This window comes from Balaenoptera musculus, chromosome 2 (assembly GCF_009873245.2).
Source record: "Balaenoptera musculus isolate JJ_BM4_2016_0621 chromosome 2, mBalMus1.pri.v3, whole genome shotgun sequence".
Taxonomy (NCBI): Eukaryota; Metazoa; Chordata; class Mammalia; order Artiodactyla; family Balaenopteridae; genus Balaenoptera; species Balaenoptera musculus.
In genome coordinates this window covers 151682081-151698323 of record NC_045786.1, presented here as the reverse complement: position 1 = coordinate 151698323, position 16243 = coordinate 151682081, and the positions used below count along the sequence as shown (strand labels likewise).

At 41.4% G+C, this 16243-nt stretch overlaps 1 protein-coding gene across 1 annotated transcript in view; it reads right to left on the bottom strand.

The window, feature by feature from the left end:
- The window catches only part of LOC118889935 (neurexin-3), a 745585-nt gene that overhangs the window by 336879 nt on the left and 392463 nt on the right, over positions 1–16243 (bottom strand). The window contains exons 5-6 of the mRNA XM_036842062.1: positions 12061–12362; positions 6172–6333 (exon numbers count right to left, since the gene is read on the bottom strand). Coding sequence (XP_036697957.1) covers positions 6172–6333; positions 12061–12362 — 464 coding nt within the window. The remainder of the gene's footprint in view (positions 1–6171; positions 6334–12060; positions 12363–16243) is intronic.

Below are 16243 nucleotides of genomic sequence, written 5' to 3'. Positions count from 1 at the left end.
GAGCTTCTCCATGGGCAATGGAGAGGCAAATGGAGAACCAACATGCCAGTGGAGAAGTAACAGATTGAGGGGAAAGGAAGACGGTGTAGAAAGAACCAAGTCAAACAACACAGAAGACGCCAACACATAGGAAGATATTGTGATGGGCTTTAGTCAGCTCCCTGGTCCTCATAATAGAGACACTATCCATGCAACTCAGCCTTGATTTGGCTTTCCTCTACTGCACTTTGCTTCATCCAACAATAGTAGCTCAGTAATGTCAAGGACAGAGGAAGGGAGAAATAAATGTTCTGACAAGGAGGATCATTGGAAACTGAAATGGGAGTTAGAAGGAAGCACTTTGCTGCAGAAGCCTGAAGATTGAGACAGGCACTCTCCTGGTCCAGTGCTAAAGCCAATGGACCAGACTTCCCAACTCTTCCTCATCTCCCTAGGACAAAAAGATAAATCAAGTAGAAGTAGTAGATGGACTAACTTCAGTTCTCAAGGAATTTAAAGCCTGACGGACAAGCTGTCAATCTATGTCATTCTACTACTTCAGATCCTTCAATGGCTCTCCATTACCTGAAGTCCAAGGGTAGAGTGTGATATAAAGCTCTCTATGACCTGGCCCCTACCTAACTTTTCAGAACTCCTGATCTTATATTTTGTGCCCTGACAAACTGGCAAACTGTTTGTAAGTTCCTCACCCAGACACCACGACGTGCCCTGTCTCTGGGCCCTTGCTCATGCTGCCCCATCACCCCAGAGCACCACTTCTTCCCTGTTCATTTCTATCCATCTTCAAGCCTCCCTTGGGCATCATCTCCTCCACAGCGTTTTCCTGAACGCCGTGATATACTAAGTCCTTCTCCTCAGCAGCCCCACCTCACCTGTGAATGCCTCTTTTTTTGCGCATTAACTGCTTTTCCTTGAAATTATATTTGTGTGTTCCCCACTAACTGTGAGGTCCTCTGAGGCAAGAACTGTGTCTGATTCATCTTTGTGTCTTAGCACAGTCCTTGGCATACTGTATTTTTTCAGCATATACCTGTGGATCTAAATTCCGCCAGATTTTAGAGCTCCATGAGGTTCGCTCAGTAATGAATTAATTTATTTATTTGTTCCAGACATGCTTATTGAGTGTATTATTTTATGCCAGGAACTCTTCTAGGTGCTGGGGAAACACCTGTGAACAGATGAGGCCTTTGTCCTCAGGGAGCTTACATTTTCATAGAAGGGAGATTGACAGTTGTCAAATAAACCAGTGTCCAAAGGAAACAGACTAGGTAATGACTGAGGGTGGGTAGGATGGGTTATCCCTATTTCAGTGAAGATGAGAGAATTTTAGTAAGGCAAACCTCAGAATAAAGTTGTTTTTTCCCCCAGATAGTGATTTGGTAATATGGGAAATACAAACATACGCATGTGCTAATGTATATTCACTTACGCTTATATTTATTTCATAAACTGTTTTATAAGAATGATTACATGATCCTTAATCATAATTATTGTAGCAAAACATCATTGTATATTTATGTATGGTTTCACTTTTACATATATTATTTTATTTGTTCTTAAGAACACAACAGAGGTCTTATTATCTCCATGTTATGGGTTAGTAAACTGAGGCTCAAATAAGATTGGTGGCTTATTCCAGGCCATATAGCCAGTAATAAAGCTGGTATTCCCAATCAGGTTTTCTGATTTTAAACCCAGTATTCTTTTCATTTATACTATGATGCCTCCTCAAAGCCTTTTCAATCCTGTTCTTCTCAAAGTGGGTTCCAACCCATTTCTTTTAGTCTTGCTGGGCCTTTTTATGTAATACTTCACTCATACCAGATAGCTGGGAGGTTCCTAAAAGATTCAACTATTGCCATGTCAGGATGTTCTTTAATGATCCCAAGAAAGTCACACTGTCAATAGTGCCTAAGAGCATTTATCTAAAAGCTATTTTTTAAACTTACAAACATGTGATTTCATTTGGCAAATATTTATTGAGCGCCCACTAGGTGCTAAGAACAATTCTAAGAGCTGGGGACACAACAAGAACAAAAATATGACAGACATGTTAAAACACAAAACCATGAAGAGGAACAAGGTGGGGATTTTTGTGATGCTTGAGTGGACACAAATATTGAATTGATAACTAGGGCATGCAGAGTACTTCAATGATTGGATGATAACGTGGACCCTCTCTGTCACGCTTTTACTCTGGTATCAAGTTAGGAGCTGTGCACACAGGTGAAATCCACAATCACTTTGACTCAAGAGTGGAGCCAGCAATATCACAAAAACAAACAACCCAATCCAAAAATGGGCAGAAGACGTAAATAGACATTTCTCCAAAGAAGATGTACAGATGGCCAAAAACTACATGAAAAGATGCTCAACATCACAAATCATTAGAGGAATGAAAATCAAAACCACAATGAGGTATCACCTCACACCAGTCAGAATGGCCATCATCAAAAAATCTATAAACAATAAATGCGGCAGAGGGTGTGGAGAAAAGGGAACCCTCCTACACTGTTGGTGGGAATGTAAATTGATACAGCCACTATGGAGAACAGTATGGAGGTTCCTTAAAAAACTAAAAATAGAACAACCATATGACCCAGCAATCCCACTACTGGGCATATACCCTGAGAAAACCATAATTCAAAAAGAGACATGTACCAAAATGTTCACTACAGCTCTATTTACAATAGCCAGAATGTGGAAGCAGCCGAAGTGTCCATCAACAGATGAATGGATAAAGAAGATGTGGCACATATATACAATGGAATATTACTCAGCCATAAAAGGGAATGAAATTGAGTTATTTGTAGTGAGGTGGATGGACCTAGAATCTGTCATACAGAGTGAAGTAAGTCAGAAAGAGAAAAACAAATACCGTATACTAACACATATATATGGAATCTAAAAAAAAAAAAATGGTTCTGAATAACCTACGGGCAGGACAGGAATAAAGACGCAGGCGTAGAGAATGGACTTGAGGACACGGGGAGGGGGAAGGGTAAGCTGGGAAGAAGTGAGAGAGTGGCATGGACATATATACACCATCAAATGTAAAACAGATAGCTAGTGGGAAGCAGCCCCACAGCACAGGGAGATCAGCTCGGTGCTTTGTGATCACCTAGAGGGGTGGGTTAAGGAGGGTGGGAGGGAGACACAGGAGGGAGGAGATATGGGGATATATGTATACATATAGCTGATTCACTCTGTTGTACAGCAGAAACTAACACAACATTGTAAAGCATTTATACTCCAATAAAGATGTGATAGATAGATAGATAGATAAAAGAGTGGAGCCAGAACTTAACTTTCAGGTGTGAAGTAACTGTAGTTCCAAAGATAAAAACTATTTTGTGTCACACACAAAGTATCAATGATCTGGAAGAGAAATCCCATAGGGTCTTCACCATGTCCCCATTTTGAAAAAAATGAAACATAAAAGCACCCAGCTCAGCTTAAGGCAGCTTAGAGCCACAAATGGCCAGAGGTGACAGAAAAAGAAAGAAAGAGATAGAGAAGCTAAGAAAAAGTTGTAAAATAACTGCTGACTGTTCTAAGGGGAAATAGTTAAAGTGGGTAAGTGGGATTTATCAAGAAGGGAAGTCCCCACATAGCTGGAAGCTTTTACTGTTTACGAAATTGTCAAAGAGAAATGCCAGGAACAAGAGGAGAATTTCCTAGACTTTCCCACAGAAAAGTGAATTGTAATGATTAAATGGAAAGAAAGACTATGCCAGGATTTCATTAAACTCAAAGCTATCTGTTTAAAGCACTCAGACAAATGAGAAGGTCTCCCAACTCCCTTAGAAAGACCATACTATATACGTAAAGGAGAGATGGTGCAAAAGTTTATATTAAGTTCTTGTTTCGCCTACCACTTCCTTCACTGTTTTGGACTTTCTTTCTTCTAACTTGATCTGGATTTAAATTCTGCTTAGCTGCTAGCTAAGATATGTGCATATTTTTATTACTATTACTGTTATTTCTGTCATTGACACTGGTTTTCAGAACTGTCTTTAATTTTTAAGCTATTAAGTGCCACTTTTCACAGACTTTTGAAGCGGTCTGCTCTCCACCTGGACAGTGTAGTATGTGAGTACGTGTGTGTGTGTGTGTGTGTGTGTGTGTGTGTGTGTGTGTGTGTGTGTGTGTGTGTGTGTGTGTGCACAGATTTTACTTACTTTAGGTTCTGCATGGATAAAATCATCAGAAATATCCATGTTTTTATGAGGCTTGTTTCAAAATATTCAGGGGCATCCTTCCTGATTGATAGATTTGCAGTTGGGAAATTGCTCCTTTGTCTCAAAATAGATAAAGGAGAGATGGTTCAACATAATTGTGTGCAGGGGAAAATTTGTCCTACAGTCCACCCCTAGATCCAGTCCAGGAGAAACTCCAGGCTCAGGGCTGTTTCATGACAAAAATGGACCAGCTCTCCACAGCAATCAATGCCTCATTCATTCCTGAGCTACAAATGTGGAACAAGAATGCTCCTATCTATTTCTGATGAGAATGCAATTCCAATGGAGTGTGATTTAACGGTGTTTAAGAATCTTTCAGGGTTCATTAGACAGAGTAGTTTATACCGTTATTCTTTTCAAATAGGAGTAAATCCCAGGGAAGAAGTGCACTATGTCTACTGCAATTCCGTCAGGAATGACCTGTGGAGTCCCTGTAGCCAGCAGAAGCCTAGGTAATGTCCAGCAGAGAGAAGAAAACTCTCTAAGACTTTTCTCCTGTCATTTTTCCTTCAGACCAAGAACAATACAAAGCTATAATTGGATTTTTCCCTCCTTTGTCATGTCTCTCCTTCCTCCCCCTTTCTCTCAATGCACACATGGTTTATTGCAGCAAGGCCCAGCTCAAATATCAGTTCTTCTCCAATGCTGACTCCCACCTAAAATGTATCTGTTTCCTCAGCTCAATTAGATCACTTCATCTGTGGCACTGAACACATAGTGTCCTGAGCTATAATTGTTCCCTTACAGATCTCATCTCTCTTCCCAGATTATAAAGTCTTCAAACACGGAGACCGTGGTTTGCAAAGAGCCATTAAGGTTAGTTACAGCACAAAAAAGGTACCCAATAATTATTTGATAAATGTCTCCATTCAATAAATAATTATTATGTACCTGCTCTATGCCAGGTATAACAGACGCAACTCCTGTCTAGACACAGCTCACAGCCGAGTGGCGTGAGTGAATGCATGTGCGATGCCATCTCATATGTAACTGATGTGCAACAGATTTCAAATAACCATAATAAGAATAAAACATGTGCCCTGAGAGGAGGCTCATAACATGTCACAAGGGATCTTCATCTACAAGAAAGAACACTGTTAGCTTCTCAAGGAATTTCCACAGGGAAATGGTATAGCTATCTTAGGCAATCAAGCTTAGTTTAGATTAAACAAAAAAGTGCAGTGCACTGCTCTGATGACACTGTGTGCTGAAAGAACTCCAGCAAATCAAGTCTGATTCTTTTTGCCTCAACAATTGACCTTAGAGATTGAACTTACACTTGACTGAAGCTCCTTTGCTCTCAGACAGAGGTCTCAACACATTAGCTACAACAGTAATAAATGAGTAGTGGTAAAGCCCCACTGCTTTCTCACAGCTGCTAGTTCTCAGGGAGGAAAAAAAAAGGAAAAACGAGTCTTCTGGGCCTTAATATTATATTCTGAGAATTTTCCTTCGTCTCAAATAATGAGACTCTTGGGAACATCAATCTTAGCAAAGGTAAAATAATACATATGTTATGTTTTAGACAAGACACACAACCACAAATTGAGCCACTTTTAGCTAAGGCTTCCCTACTTGCCAAGTCAAAAATACAAAATCAAACTTCACACAGGTCTAGTTCCTTGTGATTTCAAAGTCCTTTCATCTGAGTTATTTCATTTAATTTATAAAGCACAGCTACCTGTGGATCAGGTTCCTCATTAGTTAGATGAGGAAACAGAACCACAGGGTACTTAAGTGGCGAACCCTAGGTCCTGTAACCAGCTTAAACTGGGATCAAAACCTAGGGCCTCTACTTTTAAGTCCAGAGTCTTTTCTGCTACAGCCTATGGCCTCACAGAATAGATTAGAGGACAGATCCAGTCACTGAACTGAAAATTTCATTTGTTCTTAGACAGTCAGTGCATTAAATGGAATGGGTGAACCTTACCTCTTTAAGGCAGCCCATGAAGTTGTTGCTGACGGGTGAGCCTGGCAAGTCAGCGGTACTTGGGCTTCCTCCCACATAGAAGAAGTCATCTGAGCCCAGCATGGTGTAGTCCTCTTGAGTGTAGCCCGTCGTGGTAAGGATGCCATCCACAGAGATTGTCACCTGGTGGAGGGACATAGGGACAAAAAAAAAATCCCAACAATGACCTTACAGTCCTATCAAAATCCAGGGGCTTCCCCTACCTGTGGCATCACTTTCATTAAGATTTGGGTGAGGTATTCTTTCTAATTTGGATTGATTTTGGTAATGTGCAGCCAAGTTCCATTTTCTGGTCTGCCTCCCTGTGACCCAAGCCTCCAGTGTTTCCCTGCAGACTCCTGGGAGAGTTTTTCGGAACCGCCAAGCTGAGCAACTCGCTCTACCCATTGCCCTCTTCACTCAGTCAGGCTAGAAAATGGAACTATCCTCAGACGTCTCAGTTCATTGGTAAAATGATCATTTACTTTTGAAAGACTGTAATTTACAGTGGTCGTGAGAAACAGCAAAGGAGATGTTTGACAATGGGGTTTGTTAGGGGGTTGGTCTTTGGTTGTTGATGGTTTTTTTCTTTTTTCTTTTCTTTTTCTTTTTTTATTTGTTTCTTTTTGGGCTCACACCACGCGGACAAACATGCATTCAGGGAGGGAAGGAAAAGGGTCTTGATTTTGATGAGTCATGGGTGATACATGCCACGGACTACCCAGGACACCAACCCCTGTCCTCCCTTGTCTGCCATCACCACCAGCCAGAGAAGAAATGATCCAAACCAAAAAAGGCAACGCTAACAAAAAGAAAGGAATGATGAGGCATAATAGCCAAAATAATAACAACGCCCACAGGAAATAAACAGCACCCATACACCCAACATCCATGAAAGGAGCGGAGGGCACAGAGAAGAGATGGGGCTTCAAAGCGTGCACGCGCCGTACACTGACACACCCATGCGAAAATCATCTGGAGCCAAGAGAGAAGGCAGAAGAATAAAAGGGAGGGAAGTGGGACAAGGGTGAGGAGCGCTAAAGAAGAGAATCAAAATCCACTTCACACTTACATGCACTAAACCAACTGAAAAACAAGATGGGAGTGAAAAGAAGAAAACACACTCAAAACTGAAGGGTAGTCTTTCCCCTGCCTGCCACCTCCCTTACTAACAAAAAAAGAAAAGAAAAAGTCCAAACCCAACCCCAAAATATATGAAGGGTGAGAGGAGCATGAAGAAGCGTGGAGACAAAAAAGAGAGAGAGGAGAACGTGGAGTGGGGTTGATGACTGGTAGGTTGTTAGTACTGAGGAGGAAAATGAGGGAACAGATTCTGATGCCCATGGGGAAATTCACGAGACAGCAACATGCCATGCAGAGTTTGTACGGAGAACACAAATTGGCACAGCTCCCTTTGGCCAAGGTGGGAAGTAAGGTGAAAGGAGGGAAAGGAAGAATACAGGAAGTCGAGTACTTTCCTCCCCAGATCACCTGTGGCAGCCGTGGCCACACAAAAGGGAAAGAAAAAAGGGATTCGGGAGTGGGGAAGGGGGAAAAGAAAGGAGGACGAGTGAGGAGTAGGAAGACACGGAGAGAAGAAAGTCCTCAATAGAAATCTCTGTTGTCCCTAGTCTGTAACTTGGAACTTGCAAAATAAGAAAACAAAACAAAACGAATTTAGCTCAACAAAGAACATTTCTTTAAAAAAAACTTTTTTTTAGGAAAAAAAAATTACAAAGTGGAGAAAAGGAAAACTGTCCCAACCAAACTCATCCAAATAGTGTCAGGACAGGTGCATCCCCTTCCATTTTCTTCTTAAAGAAAAAGAAAGGCTTGTATTTAATTCAACAAAAAATTTTAAAAGAAGAAACAACTCTAAAGAGGATAAAAGGGGGGTTTGGGGAGGAAAAGGGGGGCAACACACGGCAAACCCAAAAAAAGAGACAATAAGAATGATATCTACCAGACAATGTAGTTTGTTTACCATAGCGTGTCCGATGCCTGAGTGCTTTGCGGAAAAGGGGGAAGAAAGGAAATTAAAAATTGTGAACAGAACGATTGTTAATTAAAAGAACTAAAAACAAAGATGAGTCGTTAGGGTGTTAGTACATTAGTCGGTTAGTAAAATGACACATTGCATGAATGATCTTGTGTTAGTTTTTCAAAAAAAAGGCACCCGACACAGAAAAAGAGAGTGGGGGAAGACAATGAGACCAAGACTCTATGGAAAACCTTGGCACCTGGGGCACAGCCAGGAAAGGAGCTGCAGCCCACCTTGTCGTTGTTAACGCCCCTCTTCTCCCAGATACCACTCAGACCAGACCTCACCCCAGTCAGAATTAGCATCATACTTACTTTCCAAGAGCTGTTCTGAAAGAACACCGCCCCGCTCCCTTCCCACCCTCTAGCACAAACACAATCCACCTGTCCTGAAAGAAAAGACCCCCAAGGTTTATCGTTCCACACGTAGATAAATAGAGAGAGCTGAAATAACCAATACTTTGGGGATTGTTTTTTTCACATCTGACTCTGATTACATGCATGGACAATCATGATTTTCTCCTAGGACAAAAAGATCTTAAAACATTTACAGGTCACATCTAGCATAGGAAGGCTACATATGTAGTTTACTCTGGGTTGCCATAGGTAATTTAAAGATCCACAACCCCCTTGATTTTGTGTGGATTTGTGCAGCAGGAGGGCAACTTTCTCCTCTTTCCTGTTCTCTCAGGTTAAAATAACTGTGTCGTTAGAATGCCTCAAAATAGTTGGAGTCTCCTTCACTACAGTAGCCAATACTGTTACTTTGTTTACCTTGCCAGAATGTCTCCTGTTAGAATCACCCTCCCCTCATTCCTCTTTAAGAATGCTTTTCAAGCTTGTAAGCAATTTCTTGCATGGATAGCAGAGAGGACTGGCAGGTTACGCATGATTAGAGAAGCCCCACAATTAGTCTTTTCTTCGCTGTTTTCAAACGTTAAATTGCCAACACACCCTGAGCTGGGAGGCTGGAAGGCTAGAAGATGCGTAACCCCAGTTTTGTGTTTGCGGTTTGACTAAAGTGGCATATAAAGGTAAAGCACTTCCTGTGATGGCCATGACCTTGGACTCAGGTCCTGGTTATAATTTAGAACAGATAACCCACCTTCCCTCCATTAATCAGTACCCCCAATAAAGTACCTGACCTTGGCCTGACTTGGCCCAAAAGCAGAACCGTAGCAGATGACCAAAAAGGAAGAAAGGGGGAAAGTTCTGCTCCATCTGGTAAGGAAACCCCAAGTAAGCTTTCCTCAGATGAATCTTTACCACAGAAGCCATTTAACCTTACCAAAAGAGTAGGCGAGACTGCCATCAGCTTATTGTTAAATATTTATGAAGTGATTTACAGTTTAACTGAAATAGAAAGGGGCTTCCCACCCCTTCAAATGTATCCTAGGGAACTCAAAAAGATGTTATAAATGTACTTTTAATGGGAAAAATAATAATCTTAGCTGACTCAGGGTTGAAAGGATTGTATTTGCAAAATCAACTCTGCTTTTCTGAGATTTTTTCCTCTTTCAACAAACTGCATTTGGATGCAGCATTCAGTCCAGATTCCGATGAGGTCCAATTTTAGGTGCGCTTTCTCTACAAGATTCATACTCCTTCTGCCGAGAAATGCCCCCAACACCCTAGGGCCTCAGTAGCCTTGTCTTGAGAGCTCTACTTAGCTGCATCCATGGGGACAGACAGAGGCAGTCACCTTTGAAAGAATACTCAGCATGTAAATCATGTGCATGTCCCAGCGAGTCTAGCACCCAGACAGACCATGGATGAGCTCATAATCCTTCTGGAACATAAGGGGCTTTGCATATTTAGCCACCACACGTGGAGGATTGTAATCACCATCTCACAAATGGCAACTGTGGTGTGGAAAGGTTAAATGCTTTGTCCAAGGGCACAGAGAGGAGTCGGGTCTTAGAACTTGGAAGAGAAACCCTACAGTGTTGCCTTACCTCTGCTTGTTCAGACTAACTCAGCATAACCAATATTTGAATTACAGTTTGGTTCACCCCCATTTCAGTGTAAAGGACTGAATTAGGGCCCAACTCTATTTTAGAAAAGTGTTTTTAGTGGAAATGCAAGTGAGCCTTTTCCGGCTAATTGGAATCATTCTAGAACGGCAAAGAAGCATGTGGGGTGGGAGAGAGAGAGAGAGAAACAGACTGGCTGGTGAGAACCACAACCTGATTCCGCTCCCCAGTACGTGAAAATCCCCCCTTAGCTGACTAATGCCAGAAGGGTATGACCGTGCAACTGCCAGTCAAAACCGACAAAAGGTCATATTCTACTTTTTGGTCTCATCTCTGCTACTCAAACCTTTCAAGCCCTTATATGTTAGCAAATGAAAACTTGATGTGGGCTCTCTTGGCAGCTGAGGGGGGCCCTCCTGTAAGTACAGGTGGGGAATGACGAAAGGAAACGTCAGCAACAGGATTCTTCGGCCTTGCAGGAAAAACACAGGATGGTGATTCAAAAACGTTCGACCCGTGTGTCTGAGGATGACGGGGGATTCTAACTCTTAGGATATTGGCAGCTTCATCACAGATAGAACAGAATCTCCAGCCATGGGGCTTCCTTGAAATGCTTAAGTGTTGAAATGGGTATTTCAAATATTGTGTGTTTCCAATGTGGAGGAGCCTTCTCCATTTACGGAGCGTTATTAAGGAGTTACACTTTTATCAAACAGAAAACATAGGCAAACACCTGTCAGTTCTCATGCTTTCATGTTTACATTAGAAGGCATTAAATCAATCACACTGCAGAAGCAAATTTGATAAGCACCTTCTGGAAATTTACATAATGCTTTCTGATTTAATAAAGGATGAATGCTGTCCAACTGGGTTTAATGACAAATTCACAAGTAGAAAAACCAAGTGAAAACAGAACCTGGAAAAGGCAGTCTCAGAACAGACCTTGACTTTTACAGGAAGTGTTTTTAATTTTTTCCTGATGTGGGCTGGCGACGTATTATTATCGTTGTTATTGTTATCACTATTATTAGTTATGAAACGGAAAACAACTTCACTGGGCTAAGGCTTTCTGAGAGCGCTGTCACCTGACGGAGTTGCCTGCTTAGAATCAGCAAGCGATGGGAGTTCTCAAGCACGGACAGAACCAGGAAAGGTTGCTCCAAAGTTGACTTTTTTATGTGGGTCCTTCCACTTTCCAGGCCTCCTAGTCAACTGAAGAGTGTCAGAGGTAGAGACAGGGGCAATAAAGTATACCACAACACCAAGGAACAGAGAAACAAAGGAATTCAGAAAGATCCCAGCTAATTCACTCCAAGGCTAGAGGTTAACACAACAACCCAACAGAAAGAATAAAAGTGGACGAGGGGTTGGTAAATTAAAAGGAAGAGAAAAAGAAAGACTTTTTCCGGAAGGAATTAAAATTATGGCATCATGGCAATGGCTAACTTAATTAAAAAGAAAAACATATATTCAAAGAATGAGGAAAATCTACCAAGCTGCAGAAACAAAACACTCTCCCTAATTGATTTAACAATAATACAATATTCAAAGGTAATCAAGAAAATGATAAAAAGGAAAGCAAAACAAAAGGAAAGTATTTATAACTTTTATCTATACAACTGAATTTTTTTCTTAAATAACAAGCACAAATGGAAAATTGAAGTAAGAGAAGAAACATATTCTAATAATTATCCTTGTGAAATTGTAAAGGCTGGGAGAAAGTTTGACTTCGACAAATCCAAACCCATAGGGTATCTCCACCCCTTCTCCATGTGACCTAACCCACCACCTACTTCACAAACTTCCTCCCCAGCCACCTAAGAGGAGCCTCTGGGCACTCTCTCCCCTCAGCCATTACCTGCCGGAGGTTGCGTGTCACTTTGACATCATGCCAGGCGTTGTCATTGAATTTTCCATTCACTGGCTCCACAATGGCCTCAAAGGCCCCAGACCCCAGGTTAATGACCAAGGAGACTGCGCCATCCTTCAGAGCCAGGTTGACGTAGTCAGCCGACTTGCCCGTGTGCAGGATGAGCCCATTCCGCTGCCAGGTCTTAAAGGACAGGGTGATTTCATCACTGCTGCTCTGGATTGGGTTCTGAGACAGGTCGTAGCACAGGTACTCTGAGCCTCGGAAAGTGGCCACATTCTCCTCTCGAGCTACAGAGAAAGAAAAGGGGAAAGCAGTCAACGCTTGACTGGCATGAGCCAGGTCTATGCAAATACCAAACAGAACACACACACACACACACACACACACACACAGGGCAGTGTCCCTGCCAGAGGCCTGATACCAGCACAACACTCCCTCCAACTCTTCCACAAGACTTGTATCTAAGTACCAGGGAAACTAGCAGAGAAGGTAACTGCAGAGAAGTTATATGTCCACACAGGGGTAGAAGACTAACACGATGGTGCAGGAAAGCTTGCTACCTTTCCTTCAAATTTTCTCAGAGAAAAACCTAAAGGGAAATTTCATGCAAAATGGTAAAGTGAGCTTTACTTGCTTTTGCATCAATATTGGCTTTTAAATGCTTGTAGAAGAGCTGGTTTAGAATGGATAATTAACAGTTCTGACGAAGGGTTCTTTAGCTCTAGGTACCTTTTATTGAACAATAACTAAAAATCAATTCGCCTGAAAGATTTGGCTCTAATTTCCATCCATCAGTAACCCAGCTAACTTTGGTTTCCATGGTAGAGTCCTGTGCCCAGCGGAACGTGACTGGGTTTTTAAATAGGAGGTTGGACCTGAGGAAATGATTGAGCAGATGAGGAAAAGGGAACAGAATGGAATTTGGTAATACGTTTTGATAAGACAGCAATACTTCCCTTAGAGTCAAAGGGACCTCTGCCCTGGAGGTCTCCTGTTTGAGATGGCCTGGTCTGACCATCCTATGGAACATCTCTCTCCATAGGACCAGGGGTCCACAGAGCCAACATGGCATTCCACTGGGACTCATACTCTCCTTCAAGACCATATTCAAGACCCTGGGGTCCTGTAATTCCCTACCCGAAGAGCCCCAAGTCTGTTCCCAGGGGTTGTGCAGCCCTCCTCCCTGGATCCGTTTTCTGAAGGCAAATCACGCTATCAGTGTGCATACCTCAAGGTCTGAGGGCTAGCCCTGGGGGACTGTTTGCACAGGTTTGGACAGAGCTTTGCCATGTGGGTCGAGGCATCCACGTGCATTTATACCAGACCTCTGTGATATAGGATGGAGCCGAATGTGGGCACAGGAAGGGGAAAGGCCACAGGCTGAGGACCAGAGGGGCTGGCTCTCCCTGTGTTGCTATTTCCCAATGCAGAACTCCTAGGAATCCAAAAACTCTAAATGTGAACCTGACTTAACCAGGTAGTGTCAAAGGTCTATTTTTCAAGGTTAAGAGGATAGAATGTATTTTATTTAATTATTTGTTGATTTGATTTATAACGTAGACACTCAGCATGTACACCTCCATTTGTCCTCTTGTCAGGCAGCCTCATTTAGAGAGTGGCCTACTTCATATCAGCGTTGGTCAAAAGCACCTCCTCAATGAAAAGAAATGGGCGACAATACAAGTTTAGATAGGCAGCTTCCCTTTAAAGAGGGGTGGCAGGGTCTACAAAGTAAGGTTGAGGGGACTCTACTTTCCCTTCTAGACCTACACTTCCGCCTTAGTCACCAAAGCTAGTCCACATTAATTCATATCCTTATCGACCATCATAGCCCTTGGTAAGTTCCCTAAGTAAAATCAAACAAGTATTTTCTCATCATGAGGTAAAGGAGTCACTCTTACAATGTGAAGAGATGACCACCCAATATATACTGTTGAATTCATTGTAGCATCACATCATTAAAACATGAGCCTTAACTTCACACTCCAGAGAGTTAGAAGATATTAAGTGTGTCCTATATCTTCCAGAGGGCCTCAAGGATGTGTGTACACCTACACATTTCTGTTTGTACACACACTGGTATAAGCAAAAGGGACTTGTCCACCTCTAGGGGAACCAGTGTTGTTTACACATATAAGTAGCGAGTACTACTCAGCACATAACCCATGCCAGATGCATTTTACCAAAATTACTTCCTCCAAAATCACAGAGCAGAAATTTGGCACTATCTTTATGTTTGAAACGGGTCCATCCATGCAATCCCCTACTGCCCTATTTTCATGATCTCTCATTTCTGAAGAAATGGTTTTGTTAAAATTCAATTGGACAAGCTCTTGTTCAGTAGACTGGACGTAACCCTGATTTAGAGCAGAAGATAGCAAATCAAATTCAGTTATCACCGCTAAGCTCTTTTCCTAACAATGCAAATGTACACACAGCCAACTACTATGCCTGTCCTTGGCACCCCACATGGTATATTAGTGGGAGACTTCTATAAACATTTATGTTATACCTTGTGTGCCTAGTGAACTGAGATAAATGAGCAAGGAAAGGAGTGCCTCTAAAGAGAAGCCTCAATTAATCATCGAGTACCCTTCAAAGCAGGAAGGGCCTGACACAGAACAGCAAGGCACCAGGATATTATTTACTGTGCTATGCAGTGCTTAATATTTTTATATAATTAGACTAAGGAGTCTATCACAATAATAAATTTTAGAGCTATAAAGGATTTTAGAGATTGCCTGATTTAACACCCTTATTTTATTAAGGAAGAAACTGATGACTAGAAATAAGTGAGTTGCCCAAGACCAGACAGTTAGTTCTACCCTGGACTTCTACTGCCTCTGGACTTTTCTCTAAATATCAGTTACCTTTCCTTTTGCCCATCATTCTGGATATAGCACATGCTCCTACTCTGCTTCTCAAAGGGCATGAATGATTCCACTGAACCATGTATTGACTTACAAACCATCACAAACCTTGAATAAACTGAGCCAGAGACCTATTCCTCCTGCCCCATGTAAATCACACTTACTCACCAAAAGAAATGTTTCCCTTCCCTGCATCCCCCCACCCCGAATCAGTGTGTTTAAAATAAAAGAACTTGTTTTATGTGGAAGGCCATAGAAGAAAAATGACATCATTAAGAGAAGAGGCCCTAGTTATTACCTTAAAATGTATATCTCAGAAATAACTAATTTTCTTGTCAACTGCATTATTATGAACTTTCATCAAATTTTTAACTGTGGTCATTTTTAAGTCTTTTGTCATTTACAGACAGTTCTGGGTGTACTCTGATGCTTTTGCAAATATGTTCCTATAAAAGGGTTTCATCTTTAAGAAATTCATGGAAAAGACTCTGACAAGTACAGGTTTCTGGTAACTGACTGTACTGCTGAACTGAATGAATAAGCATTTTCAGAACTCTAATGAAAAACTGATGAACTCATAAAAGTGTTAACAAAAGATCAAGATAAAAAAAAATTAATTACATGGGACTGAGTGAACTGATGAGGATGAGTATAATTTTTGTGACTTTCTGTCTGAATTAAAAAAAAAAAAAAATCCAACAAGGACTCAGAGGCAAAGAATATACAAATCAATTTTCACTGCAAAGTAAAGGAGCTGTTACAGTGGAGGATTACTGGACTGAATGTCAATATTATGACATAGTATGAGTGTGTTTCATGTTTGGTAATTGCAATCATTGTTGCTTTTGTTGTGGTCATCCATGTACAATGCTTGGTGTCAGTCTATTTATCTCTTGTAAAAATAAAATACAGTGTGTGTGTGTGTGTGTGTGGAAAAAAAAAAAAAAGCAAACAAAAAGGAAAATAAATAAATAAATAAATAAATTCCAAAAAAAAAAAAGAGAAGAGGCTACCACAGTAAATAAATAAGAAATAAAACCAATGTGAGGAAAAAAGTCTATGTAAATAACATGCATACTTATGCTAATATCCATGCAAATTCATCAATGAAGATTTTATGTAGCCTTGAGAGTACATTCCTTTGCAAATATCTAATGAAAACTGCTGCAAAAGTTCACAACCTTCCCAATCTCTTCATTCAATGATGAATTTTCCCAGTTTACCCTTTCCCTGGGCTGGAGAAAAACACCAGAGCAGCGTCACCCCAGATGCTGGCTGTCTCCTTCACATGTCAACAA